General features: G+C 33.6%; 1 protein-coding gene across 1 annotated transcript; it reads right to left on the reverse strand.

The window, feature by feature from the left end:
• Nucleotides 1-4895: 4895 nt before the first annotated feature.
• LOC125211370 (uncharacterized) lies at nucleotides 4896-7202 on the reverse strand. The gene is made up of 3 exons (XM_048111121.2): nucleotides 6397-7202; nucleotides 5905-6243; nucleotides 4896-5831 (listed from the first exon to the last, which is right to left on the reverse strand). The coding sequence occupies exons 1-3, from the start codon at nucleotides 6841-6843 to the stop codon at nucleotides 5271-5273; spliced, it is 1347 nt and encodes a 448-aa protein (XP_047967078.1). The 5' UTR covers nucleotides 6844-7202; the 3' UTR covers nucleotides 4896-5270.
• Nucleotides 7203-13647: the final 6445 nt, after the last annotated feature.

Genomic DNA, 13647 nt, shown 5'->3' on the forward strand with positions numbered 1-13647 from the left:
GAAATCTGTGAAAGGTTCAGTGAGTAACCCATTTTTGAAAATATTGAAATTTAAATTAAAATATTTATCTTTATAAAATAACATTAAATTATGAATATTGTGATAGAAAATTAAAATATGGAGTACACGTATAGTGCATTAAATATTAGTAGTAGTAATTACTGCAGCTCTCATTACTATTCCACTCACATTAATTCGCTCTCCATTTTATTTCTTCTACCGACACTTTCTACACGCACAAACAAAACACATTATTTTGATTTTAATTTCATTAATTAACAGTATTTCCATGGTGTATTCATTGACCAAATTAATGTGCACATTCTAATGTTGAATAATTGTCAAGCAATTTCGCACCATTTCCTAGAACTATTGGGCATCACCATAAATGACCCAGAAACTATAAAACTCAATAAGTCAAATGTAGTATTTGGAATTATTAAATCAAGTGGGATATTTGAAGCTCTTGTTTTAATTCATGGAATTCCAAACTCCATATGTCTACTTGGTGGGAACAAATTGTTATTTAGAGAACAAGAGCGAAATACTATAGTATGTACACTAAGGTGATGTTCAGTTGGCAAGATAAAATAATACTGAGATATAATTTAGGATTGAGTTGTGAGATTATTTTAGTCATACGGAGTTAGCTAAGACTAATTATCCCATTATTATCCATCTAGGATTGAGTTGAAGGACTTAATCTCATGAACCAAACACACTATTAATTTAATCCGGGATACAATCTTGCAAACCAAACACCCCCTAATAGTAGTAATTAACAAATCATCAATACATGTAGCTTGTGTAATCAATGTTAAATCGTACTCCTTTCGTCCCGCTTTAGTTCCATTGACTTTTCTGCCATCTTTTTGTAAAAATGATAAAAAAAAATAGTTAAAGAGGAAAAATGGTAAATTAAGAGATAGAATAATATAGAGAATAGTCTATGCTACATTATTGTCTCTCTTACTTTACCATTTCTCCACTTTAACAATTTTTTTTCATTTTTATAAAAAGAGGGCAGAAAAGTTAATGGAACTGCTAAAGCGGGACGGAGGGAGTATTATTGTGACTCGAAATGAATAAGTTAATACTAACGAGATTTTGATAAATTTGAGGCGGAGATCGAGTTTAATAAATTTAATTCATCTTATTGTTTTAAGATTTACTAGCTGATTGAGGAATCAAAATTCAAAACTACCCAACCTATGTGTAGCACACACACATCACGCAGTGATGAACCGGAATTTTGCATATTTAAAATTTGTGATTCTTAAAAGAATAGGAGTAATTTAGTAGTGTTAGTAGTAGTAGTAGTAGTAGTACAAATTTATTAATAAAGAATTGTTTTACTACTCCATTAGATGTACAGAGTCAGTTGAAAATGCAGGAAACAGTCAATAACCTCGAAAATGATGGGGTTATTGTTTAAGAATGAAATTAGGATTTGTTTCTTGCAGCAATAATTTTATGATTAAGGTGGTAGGTTAAATTGGTCGATAATGAAATATCTAGTTGCACCTATAGCATATGTATGTCGCATCTTTCGCCACGCTTGGCTATGTGATTGTTTAGGATCTAGTTTTTCTTTAATTTAGTATAATGTCGTATTTGTATAGAGGTAGTATATTATAATAAAGAGTGAATTTCAATATTAGTCCCCGAAAAATGTGGTTCGCACGATTTAAGTCCCTAAATTTGATAAAATATCACCACAAGTCTCTAAAAAATCATTAATCACATTTTAGATCCCTCTCTACTTATTCTTTCGTATTTTGTCCTTAACTACTTAAAAGCATATTTACACTAAATTTTTTGTTATTTTAGGAATTCAAATCTTATACTAGTCCACTTTGATTCTGTCACGGGTTTTAAAAAATGTAAAATAAAGTGTGTTGAAAAGGTTAGTGAAATATTTATCCCACTTTTGTATATTAATTTTATAGTAAAATATGAGTTAAATGATTTAGTGGAACGTGAGACCTACTTACCATTTATGGTAAAAAGAAAAGTAGACAATTAATGGGATGGAAGAAAATAACAAAAGTAGACAATTGATGGATGATGAACAAAAATGGCAAAAGTGGACGAAGGACGTATAATTATTTAATTTTAAATATATATCATTATAATATGCATACTATACATACATTACATTTTAAAAAAAATTATATATAGACATTTACATATTTTTAGATGTATGCACACCACATTTACGACGACTACTATAATATTATTATTATTATTATAACGGTTACTTATGACAATATATTTAATATATATTGAAAACTAATACTCCTCCGTCTCATTAAAAATGTTCATATTCTTGAATGATACGGAGTTTTTGGAGGAATTCTTAGGTGGAGTAAATAGAGAAAAAAAATGTACTACTATATTTTAATAAGGAGAGAGATATCTTAACTTGGAACAGATATTTTATTAATTTTTAAATAGTATTATTTAGACATATATTTAAATATAATAATAGCCTTATAAGTAATTCTTTTTAACAAAAATGTACTGCATATTTTTCACTTATTATATATTTATATGCATATTGTATTTTTGTATAAATGAAACAAATAAAATACTACATGTATAAACATTATATTTGAATTTATCAAATATCAATAAATTTAGATGAAGTATATGCCTTCAAGTAGTTCATGGGAAAAATGAAAAAAAAATTAAGTGAAGAAAAATCTAAAATGTTATTAATAACTTTCCAGAGATCCGTGATGATATTTTTTTTAAGTTCATAGACCAAAAATGTGCTGAACTCCACTTTCTAGGGACCAAATTTGTAGTTCGTTATAAAGTAAAAGTTGCACTTTTCTAATAACTAGTATACTTTGCTATAAAAATTTGATTTAAAAAAAATATATAGAATAACAACTAAAAATATATTGAAACATTTCAGTCATAACTCAACTTTTCAAAAATAAATGTTATAATTTGCAAATTACTTGATTAAAATTGAAAAAGTACATTAAATTAAATATTGACCGTTACATTAATCAAATACCTAAAATTGCTTTATTTAGACTCGTATATCACTTAATTGAGGTGGAGCATCTTATGTAAGGTAAGACAAATTGATAAGTATATACATAAAGAAATTGATAAAAAAAAAAAAAAAATTAAAATTTAAAATTAACCAACCATAAAATAGAACTATAGAAGTATGGAAAAAAAAATGAACATTCCACGGCCCGGCGACCACCACAATGCTGCCAAGCTACCCACCCCGGGTTGAAATCGAGCCGCCCCAATCTGGGCGTTCCTGCCCTAATCAAGCCCGCTAGGATGGATCTCTGTTCCTTGTTAATTGAGATATTTTCTTTAGATACGGATTAAGAATAGTCTTTAAATAAATGGTAAATAACTAAAAGGAGAATAAAATAAGAGGGGTGAAGAAATAATAAAGTAAGAGGAAAGTACTCTAACTTTTTTTATCAAAAATAAAAATATTTTAATTGTTTTGTAACTTTTCCAAAAAAAAAAACGACTTAATTAATAATAATTGGAGGGAGTCTAACATGTGCCACAAATGGTAAAAAAAATTTATCGTCAATGCTGTAAATATTATCTCATTTAATCCCATATGTTAATTATTGTTCTCTTTACGCTGTAAATGTGTAATTATTCACCTTTTTTCTTGGCACCAGTCAACATCACGATGTGTGGAACCTTCCCTGTCCATTCTCTATACTCTACTACTAGTGCACAATTAATAGAAGCAAATGTTTGGTGAAATGATATACTACTAGAAAAAATATCATCAATTTTTAACTAATTTTTTTTTAATCCAAACTATCAATAAACCACTACTACCATTTTGCAATTGATTCTATTTCATACCAGTCTTAAAAAAATGTCATGTTCACAATTTTGAATACAATTAATCAAATTAAATATACCATTATAAATACAAGCAATAGAAAAGTTATTTATGGTCTTGGCTAACATATCAAACTTGTCATTGATGTTTTGTGCCCTGTTAGTCCACATTGCCTATAATATTGCCTATAATGCTCTCTACCTCTTTCCACTTCATATTTTCTTTTATGTGTTGATATGAAACCTTGTACTCCTACTAAGTACAAAGTGATTTCTCTCACTCTATAACACAAGCAAAGAGAGGGAGTGATGATGAAAATCACATGGGCTTGGGGAAGCTTTTAGCAGCAACTCGTGCCTAGGTTCAATCTACTTCCTTCAACTCTATACTCCCATGTTACTTTTTAGGGCAATTTGTCAAAAACTAATGAACTTTGATTAAATTTTAATGCACCACGTAACTTGAAAAATCATTTAAAATAATCATAAATTTGAATTTATCATCAATTTTTCCATACTATAGATATGATAAATGAGAAAATAATTTAAATAATAGTACTATTATTTACTCATATTGGCATCATTTAATTAAAAAATACTAGTCAGAGGCATATTAAAATTTCACTAAATTTTATGCTCCCTCCGTCCCCTGAAAATAGAAACATTTAAAATGACACGAGATGTAATGCAAATTTGATAAAGAGAAATATAAAAGAAAAGTGTGTCAATAAAAAATAAATCTTACTTATAAATTGCATAAATTTTCTTTAAAAAAAAAAATTCTATTTTTAAGAGACAGATCTAAAATAAAAGAATTTCTGTTTTAATGAAAGTATTTTTTAATTAGCAAGTCATCAAATTTATGGGGTCTGGTCCAAGTCAAACCAAATTATTCCCATAAAGTAGCAATGAGAATTGGGAAAAGCAACCCACATTATTAAAGCATTTTTACAACTTGCGCTACACAGATGCTGCTCTCCACTATATCTCAAACTAACCAAAAACAGCTGTATACTGTATACATATACACACAGTTTAGTTCTTCATCAAGATTAAAACAAAGACTGGTTTTCCCTTGCTGTATTACATAACAAGATCTCATGTTTACAGAGGAAATTCCTTCAACTAAGCAACACACAAATCTTGAAGCAGTATGTATTACCCTTTTCCAACTGCTAATTGCCCTTTATATTAGGCACAAAAACAAGAAAATTCACAATGGCTTTGCCGATACTAATATTAAAGCTTTTCACCATCTAAGAAAATATTAGATTAGCCTCCATTTGCCCTTACAAATGAGCTCTGCTACAAACACAGATTTCATGGAGGAAAAAACCCATTTACTACTACAGCCCTAGTTTGTTATTTCTTGCTGTGTTAGTAAAAATTAGAAACTGCACTACCCAAATACTATCAACACTACTCCCTCATATCTCCACCTTCCACACACCAACTTTCGCCCGATTACTCGCCTTTCCCCTCTCCTCCACCGGGAGCTCGCTGATGGAGGCCGACCCCAAGTCAGCCGGTGGAATGAAGCAGTCCATCGACAGACCTGGAACGTTGAAGGCGACCTCCTCGATCGTCCAGGCTTCCTCCATCCTGGTCTTGGAGTGGCTCATTGCCATCTCCCCAAACCGGAAAAGGGTCACCACAGACCGCCCCGAGTGAGCTATCATGATCCCTTCAACGGGGCGATAGTCGTCCAGGAACGAGTTGATGGTGGTCTCCCAGTAGACGGCATCCCCACCGTTGGATTGGATGCGGGTGAGATGCGAATCCTCCATGTGAATCAGCAGCCCTGTCTTCTGGCTGAAGTAGCCGAACAGGACATGCCTTATGATCTCAGCCGGCCCCTCGCTCCTCGCCTTCAGCGTCCCGGGATCAGCAGCAACCTTCAGAATGAAGCAGTCTTCCCCCTTGATGCTCTTCTCCCCAATGCAGATCGAATCAGCAAACATACTAGCAGTCGTCCTCGGATCAAGCCCCTGCATTTCAAAGATCAAGATCAGTTTAAGTGTGTGAACACATACACTTCAAAATTGGTGGTACTATTTTCACCTGCAGGGCACGGCGAAGGGGCCGGACAGGCCCCTTCGCCGTGTGAGCGCCCAGCCACGGCGTGTGCCTCCAGACTAGCTTGCCGTTGCAGCCAGCGTGAACCTTGCTCCCTCCAACGGAAATCTCTACATACCACATATCCGGATTCATCTGCCACAGCACGAATCCGCCTGATTCGGCAGCTCTACTCACATTCCTACTCTTCACTACTTTTGATGCTGTTTCAAACTCGGAAGCCACCATCCTCACCTTCCCCATCGCGTAGGCGTTCCTCACCACATTCTGCCCGCCTGAAGCGGCGGTGTATTGCTGCACTATGTACTGCGCCGACGACGTTTCCTACCAAATCGTGAAAACCTAATTAAACACATATATTCATAATTTCACCATGATTTTGGGCGATTAGGCTAAAATTAATAACCTAAATCTCAACAATGTTCGAATTAAACGCAGATCACGAGAACAATGAAATTGACGATGGATAATACGTACAATGGGGGTATCCTTTATGCTGAGATGTGGCAAAGGATCGGTGGCGCATACGTGCACCGGAGCGAGCGGCGCTCCCATTACTCCGAGCAGCAGCCGCAAATCAGACATCCTGGCGGTTCCGCCGGCGCCGCTGTCATTGACGGCTACGGAGGGGTTTCGAGTGAGCTGGCCGCGTACCCACTGGCCGAGGGCGGAGCCGAGGCGCTTGGAGTCGCCGATTTCCTCTCCGTCCGGATCCGGACCCTCCATGAGCGGCGTGAGCGTCTCCCCCATAGGCCTCAAACTGCCCGATCTCGCAATCGACGAGTCGGAGTTGCTCGAGGCGACTTTCCGCCGGAGAAGTCCGGACATCGGCGACCTGCTCCGTCCTGGACTCTTCCCCCGCGACCTCGCCGGAGATAGGGCGCGCACCACCGAGAGGAATCCATGCCCCTGCTTCCTCTCCATCTTCCGTGCCCTAACTACCAAATCAGTTATATGTATATGAAATGTAGTGTGTTATGTGTAGGTGTATAAATTGAGGAAATCGGAAACGCGGATTTGGTGTAGGGCGGAGGACTAGGAGTGAGATAGTATGAAATAGGGATGGCGTGATGGGGCGGCGGCGGCCAGTTTTGCGTGAGGAGTAGGAATTTCGGCGGTAGTGAGAGTGAGAGAGGGAAAGCGGGAGTGATGAGTGTGTTTTTTAGTTAGAGAAGGACTGAGAGAGAGTGGTGAAAGCGAGCTGTGGTGAGAAAGAAAGAGAAGATGAGAGATAGTGTGTGAGCTCTGCTCTCCAGTGTTGCTTCCTTTTCCCTTGGAATGTGAAAGCTGAGGCATGTGCGCATGCTCATTTTGCAATTTTATTGGAATCTTTATCTAAATATTTTTATTCTTCTTATTTAGTAATCCTTTCAAATTATATTAACAATGCTACTCCTATTTATTTCCTTATTTACCTCACAAACTCTATAACGCCTTGCCCTCATTTGAGCGGTTTCTCATTTATTTTTGTGATTCATCTAAGGATATCCATAATATTAAAAATTGTACATCTACCGGTCTTTTATCGGTCTATAACATCTTTTTATCAATCTTGCAAATGGCCTGAAGACACTTACGTCGTCAAAGTAAAGACTAGACGAAGCTCGGACTGCCTACAAGTCAGCATAATTGAATAGCCAAAATGTTCTTCCAATGAGGTGTTGTCATAAGGCAACAATAGTTGCATATTAAAATGTTTGAAGTTTTTTTAATTAATCTTTTCTAGTGATTTGTTTTAATTATATAATTTTTAATTAAAATGACTAGTGGTGAGACCATTGGGTCTCATGCAATTTATGGCATGTAGATTACAGATGGTTTAAATCACGAGTTGATGTGACACTTGAATAACAAAGATATCATTCGAATGTACAAACATATAGATCGAGACGTGAGTGCCATAAATAAATGTTTAGAATTAATGAAAAACCTCATGTAATAATAGGTTCGAAGTTATACTATGAGGAGTAACAAAAATATTTAACAAAGTTGCATGTAGCAGAAAAATATTCTTCTCTAACTTGTTATCAATCCAGTTAAATTACAATTCATAATTTCACACATATATATATATATATAAATATCTTAAATTATATTTTTAGTAAGTTTAAACTAAAATTTATTGTTTGATTTTAAATTCCATTCTTGTGTTCAAACCATGATATTGGTCATGTTGAATTAGATAATTCCATTTGGTCACACTTTTATATGAGCGCTTCGCATGCCGCGCTCCTAATTAATTAAGGAATTTAGAATATTAATTAGAATGAATGAATGATTAAGTTTTAATTAGAATGGCTACTTGCATGATCTCATTATATAATAATGATCTCATTATATAATAGTAGTAGTATTATCATAAAATAATAGTAGTAGTATCGTTTATAAGAAAAGGTGTATATTGGCTAGGGGATTGTGAATAATTTTGGTCGCACGGACGAGAGAAATAATAATTGTCCTTCATTTAAGTTGGGAGAATTAATTACTGAATGCACTTTAAAGACATGTGTTCTTTTTTTATAATACATATATTTGCACCCATTTTCTATTTTTATGTAAGATGGCTATTTGATTAGACAGATGGAATAGTATACTTATTTCTTTTTCTTCATTTTCATTCCATAAAATATTTAATGTGATTATTTTTCTCATTTTCTAATGTTTTCAATGTAAAAAATGTAGAACCACTAAATTGTTATTAAATTTCCCATGAATTCTTTTACTCCTACTTTTTGACGATAAATTTACCATCAAAGGAAAGACATGGTACATTTATACTGCATTTTCAAACTCTAAGTTCACGTAAAATTCACGAAGCAACCAAACATATTATATACATTTTCATTTTCCATGTAAAATGTAGAACAAAATAACATTACATGTGCTCATGAAAAATGTAGCACAAAATCACACTACAAGTGTGATTTTGTGATTGTGAGTCCTTTTCTAGGTGGTTCTTATTTCACATTAATATGGGTAGGGACTTCAATGTAGCTTGTAACCTGTGGGTTGGCCCGAATAGCCCACCAAATTTATAGGGTTAGTGTCGGAAATTTTTAGCCCGATAAGATCAAAACCCGATTAGCCCGCACCAGATTAACCCGCAACCCGTTAGGGCCAGACCCGGAAATCCGATAGATTGGCCGGAAAACCCGATAAAATTTTCATTATTCTATTTTTTTTCTCCTAATTCGACACTTCATTAATTAATTTTAACTAAAAAAATAACTTTCAATTTTATAATTAAATATGTATTGAATTTTTATTAATATAATAATTGATAAATAAATTTAAAACTTCAAATTCACCAAATAAAATATTTAAATTTTTAAAACATGCATTAAAATTCCACAAAAGATATCAAATATTAGTATTTGATCATGTTTATGATTGTTTAAGCATATATCTCAATATATCATAATTAAATGTTTTACATTGTATGAATATTAGTAATTTTAATCATGATTTATTGGATTGATCGCATGTTAATATTATAGGTAACAACCCGATTAATCCGCTGGGCTAGCCCGAAACCCGAGCTTTTAGAGTTAGGGTTGAACTTTTATAACCCGAAAGAAATCACAACCCGATTAGCCCGCACCCGATTAACCCACAACCCGAGTAGGTTTGGCCCGAGAACCCGACGGACCGGCCCGATTGACAATTATGGGCTAGTTTTGTTAAATGTAAGTACTGTACTAAATAATTTTATTGATTAAGTATATATTGTTAGTTACTCTCTACACATTTTTTGTGATTTGTCAATTATGTAGATAATTTGTACACATTGCAATAGCCAATAATGTCCCTCGCTCTCGTTGAATTATGTAGATGATTTGTGCTCCTACTATTTAGATATAGGTATATTTTATTATATATTTTGACACTATAAAACACAGATATTTAAAAGGAACCCCCAACTACAAAAAAATAAAAAATAAAAAATAAAAAAAGCTAAAAGACATGTTGACTAAGCAGGATGCAACAAAAAACTTAGGAAACTGTCGTAATCATGTTTTCATTTTGTAGAATGGCCAAATATTTCTATTTAATGGGCCTAATTGCCTTTAATAAATTCGTGATAATCACTAGTCTAAAATTGGATTGCACCGAGCTGTACAAAACGCATTATCAAAACATCATTTTCAAGACCCTCATTTTCATTTACTGAATTTAACAATTGGGGTGCATTGTGATTTGTGAGTATGCTACTATTTCAAAAAAACATCATTTTCAAGACTTCATTTTCATTTGCTGAATAAACAATTTGGAGTGTATTGTATAGTGTATACTATTAAAGACTAATTGGATATATTCCATGTGAACAATAAAATCCAACAAGAACCTCATCACCTGCCTAAATTGGGGTGGTTTAGTGGGACAGTCACTTACGCACTTATTCGATGTTTATGCATTTGTATACTAGGTTAAATTTGTTAAACTAGATAAATACTCTATTTAATACTTCTTCGGTCTTACTTAAGATGACCATTTTTAATCTGTTCCAACTAAGATGTTATACTTCACGTGTTAGAATTAAATTCGTAGTGTGTTTAGTTCATGAGATTCAACCGCACAACTCAATACTAGATGCATAATCATGGGATAATTAGTTATAGCTAACCCCCTATAAATAAAATAATCTCACAATTCAATCCTAAATTATATCTTGATATTATTTTATCTTGAAAACCGAACACCACTGTAGTGTATTAAAAATGTTAACACAATTACACTAAAATGTTAACACAAATTTATGTTGACATTTTAATACACTGTGTTGACATTTTAAATACCAATATCAATACAGTGTACTAAAATATCTACTAAGTTTTATGTTGACATTTCAATATAATCGTGTTGAAAATACATTGTGTTGATAAATTAGCAGAAATAATATAAGAAAGTTAATAAATCACATCTCTACTACTTATATCAAAACAAAATAATCAAATACTATTGATTAGAAATATTAATGTATATATTCACTAAAATAAACTTGGTCATATGATTACATCGATTTATTAAATAAATATGTGCGGAAGCTTGTAGCATACTATAGTAGAATATATGAATATATGTTATTTTTTTCAGGATCGAGATATCCCCATCTAACTAGCTCTAAATTTGCTTAAAATATTATCTTTTGTTGTAAGAAACTAAACAAATACTCTTTCTGTCTACGAAAAATAATCACATTTTTACCATTTTGAGATATCCAAAAAAAAGTCACATTTCTAAAAATGAAAGTTTTTATTTCATATTTTTTCCACTTTTTTATCCTCTTTCATGCTTATCCACTTTTTCTCTCCATCTAACTTATTTTATCAATTTTTCATTAAAATTTGTATTGTTCATAAATAAGATTATTTTTTTATGGACGAAGTAAGGATATATCAAATCGTAAGATGAAATATAAAATGAGTAGTAATTGTTCATGTTTCAAACAGTGTAGATTATATTATAACACTAGACAAAGAGCCTAAAGAATATCAACACATTTTTGAATTTCCAAATAGAGATGGAAACATTATTTCTGACTAGTAGCATGTGGCATTCAAGATGGCGCATTAAAGAAATCTAGGAAAGTGAAACATATTGCGAGTAAAGTATGCTACTTATTTGTTTTTATTGATATTAAAGAATACATACATAGATTAAATAATTCTGTTTATTTTCATACCATGAAATAAAACATGATCTAGATTCTAGTAGTTCAATAATGTAGTCGTATAGATCAGGACTATTAATGTAGAGTCACTATCTGTTGACATTGTTTTCGCATTTTTTCGGATATTGAGATTTATTGATTTCTATATTCTAGATCACTATTCCATGTTCCTAACTGTCAATGAATGCTGTTTTATCACTTTTATATAACTATATTTGAATTCTTACTCTAAATACAACTTTCTTTAATATAAATTGCGCTTATTCCTCCCGTAGAGAAAATACCAACTTTTGTGCCTGCTAGTAATGCAACACATATCAAATATTTAGGGCGAAAAATATACCAAAAATACTGATATATTTGTAGGGATCGGATTCACTAATTATTGGGACCTCTTTTATTGATTGGTCTGAGATGGCTAATCTAAAAAATACAAGCCTGTACAAATGTGGTATCAAGATTACACACTAAGCTAAGTACAAATCAGAGTTAATCAGAAACCCTAACCCTAAGTCAGTCTTCAACCAGACTTGGCACTTAGCTCCATCTGATTAATTCACCTGCACACTTAGTAGAGAAATTAGTCACCCAAGAAGATGACGATCTAAACACAAAGAAATAACTAAGTCAGAAAATCAGGCCACGAATGGCTCAGGTCACAACAGTGACTGCACTAGGCCTCAGACCTCCCCAAACCTCACTACAAGTCACAAAGAATAACACCGTTGAACAAACTACGCACCAGAGATCAGTGGAACCCTAGATCTCACCGGTCAACGCCCACCACGGCCATCTCAATACGCAGACTTACACGCACAACTAAGCCAAGAACACAAGAACCCTCACAACCACTCCAAGCACTTCGGGATCGGTCACAAACAACAGACAAAACCCTAGATTTGAGAAGGAAACCGAAGAAGTTGCCTAACACTAAAACTACACCGGTAGATCTCTTAAGGACTGAGTATCATCGGTGGAACTGAAAAGCTTGAAGGAGAACTCCGGCTAAACTCGCCGGAATCTTAGAGAGAAGGTAGAGAGAAGGCGGAGGTTTCTGAGAGAGAGAGAGAGAGATGCGTAACGAATGTGAGAAGTGTAGAGACACTCTCTCACTTAACAAACACAACACACATCCAACGGCTGTGGTGCATAATCCGCGTGGAGTTGCCAGGTGTCACGCATCCAGCAGGTCTGGGAGTTAACCGGGCCAGACTGAATTTGGGCCATCAATTAATTATATGGGCTCAGCAAAAGAAACCGGGCCAGACTTAATTTGGGCCATCAATTATTTATATGGGTTCAGCAAAAGAGCAGCCCAATGAATTAATATTAGAAGTCCAAAGCAAGGAGTCCAATATTCAACATATATGTATGCTGTGATTTTCAGTCTAGTGTGATTTAGTATCGGAAAATTTCAATACAATAACGATATGCATTTATGCATACCACAGTAGAAGTGCGTTATATTACTAACTTTTAAAGTTGCTAACTCATCAACGCGGTATATTAAAAATGTCAACACGATGGCATTAAAATATCAACACAGTATATTGAAATATCAACAAATTTTTTTATTTAAAAAAGAAAAACTACGTCCCATTGCTACAGAGGGACTAATAAGCTTGATACATAGTATTTCTGATGACAATAACTTGACACTGAACTATGTCATGAATGAGATTAATCCTTTACAAATAAAATTACTTAATACTTTTTCAGGGTGAAAAAGCAGTGTAACTAATTAATCAATCAAGTGTTTGTTTAATGACATATGATGATGGGGAACAAGGTGCATCAAACCTGGTTCTTCTTTTTTGCAAATCTTTTGACCTTAAAATAAAGAGTTAAGGTTACGCAATTCCTAAAGCATGTTATAAAAAGAGGCACTTCCTTTCTTTCCATGTTGGAGATGTCATAGACACAAGATAATAAAGAATTGATTATAGCAACATTCTATTATTGGGTCACGCAGACGTCAAGCTGTAAAGTTCCGACCATGATTTAATCACTATATTTGGATCAAAGATTATTGATTTTGAGAATCTCACATAGATAAT

The sequence above is a fragment of the Salvia hispanica genome, chromosome 1, assembly GCF_029641045.1.
Source record: "Salvia hispanica isolate PSC_SH4W2 chromosome 1, Shi_PSC_v1, whole genome shotgun sequence".
Taxonomy (NCBI): Eukaryota; Viridiplantae; Streptophyta; class Magnoliopsida; order Lamiales; family Lamiaceae; genus Salvia; species Salvia hispanica.

What these genes read in the sequence shown, in the direction of transcription:
- LOC125211370 (XM_048111121.2), bottom strand. Translation starts at nt 6,843, where the DNA reads ATGGAGAGGAAGCAGGGGCATGGATTCCTCTCGGTGGTGCGCGCCCTA. An exon ending in GCATAAAGGATACCCCCATT is followed by an intron (nt 6,244 to 6,396) that starts GTACGTATTATC and finishes ACGATTTGGTAG; the next exon opens with GAAACGTCGTCGGCGCAGTA. An exon ending in CCCTTCGCCGTGCCCTGCAG is followed by an intron (nt 5,832 to 5,904) that starts GTGAAAATAGTA and finishes TTTGAAATGCAG; the next exon opens with GGGCTTGATCCGAGGACGAC.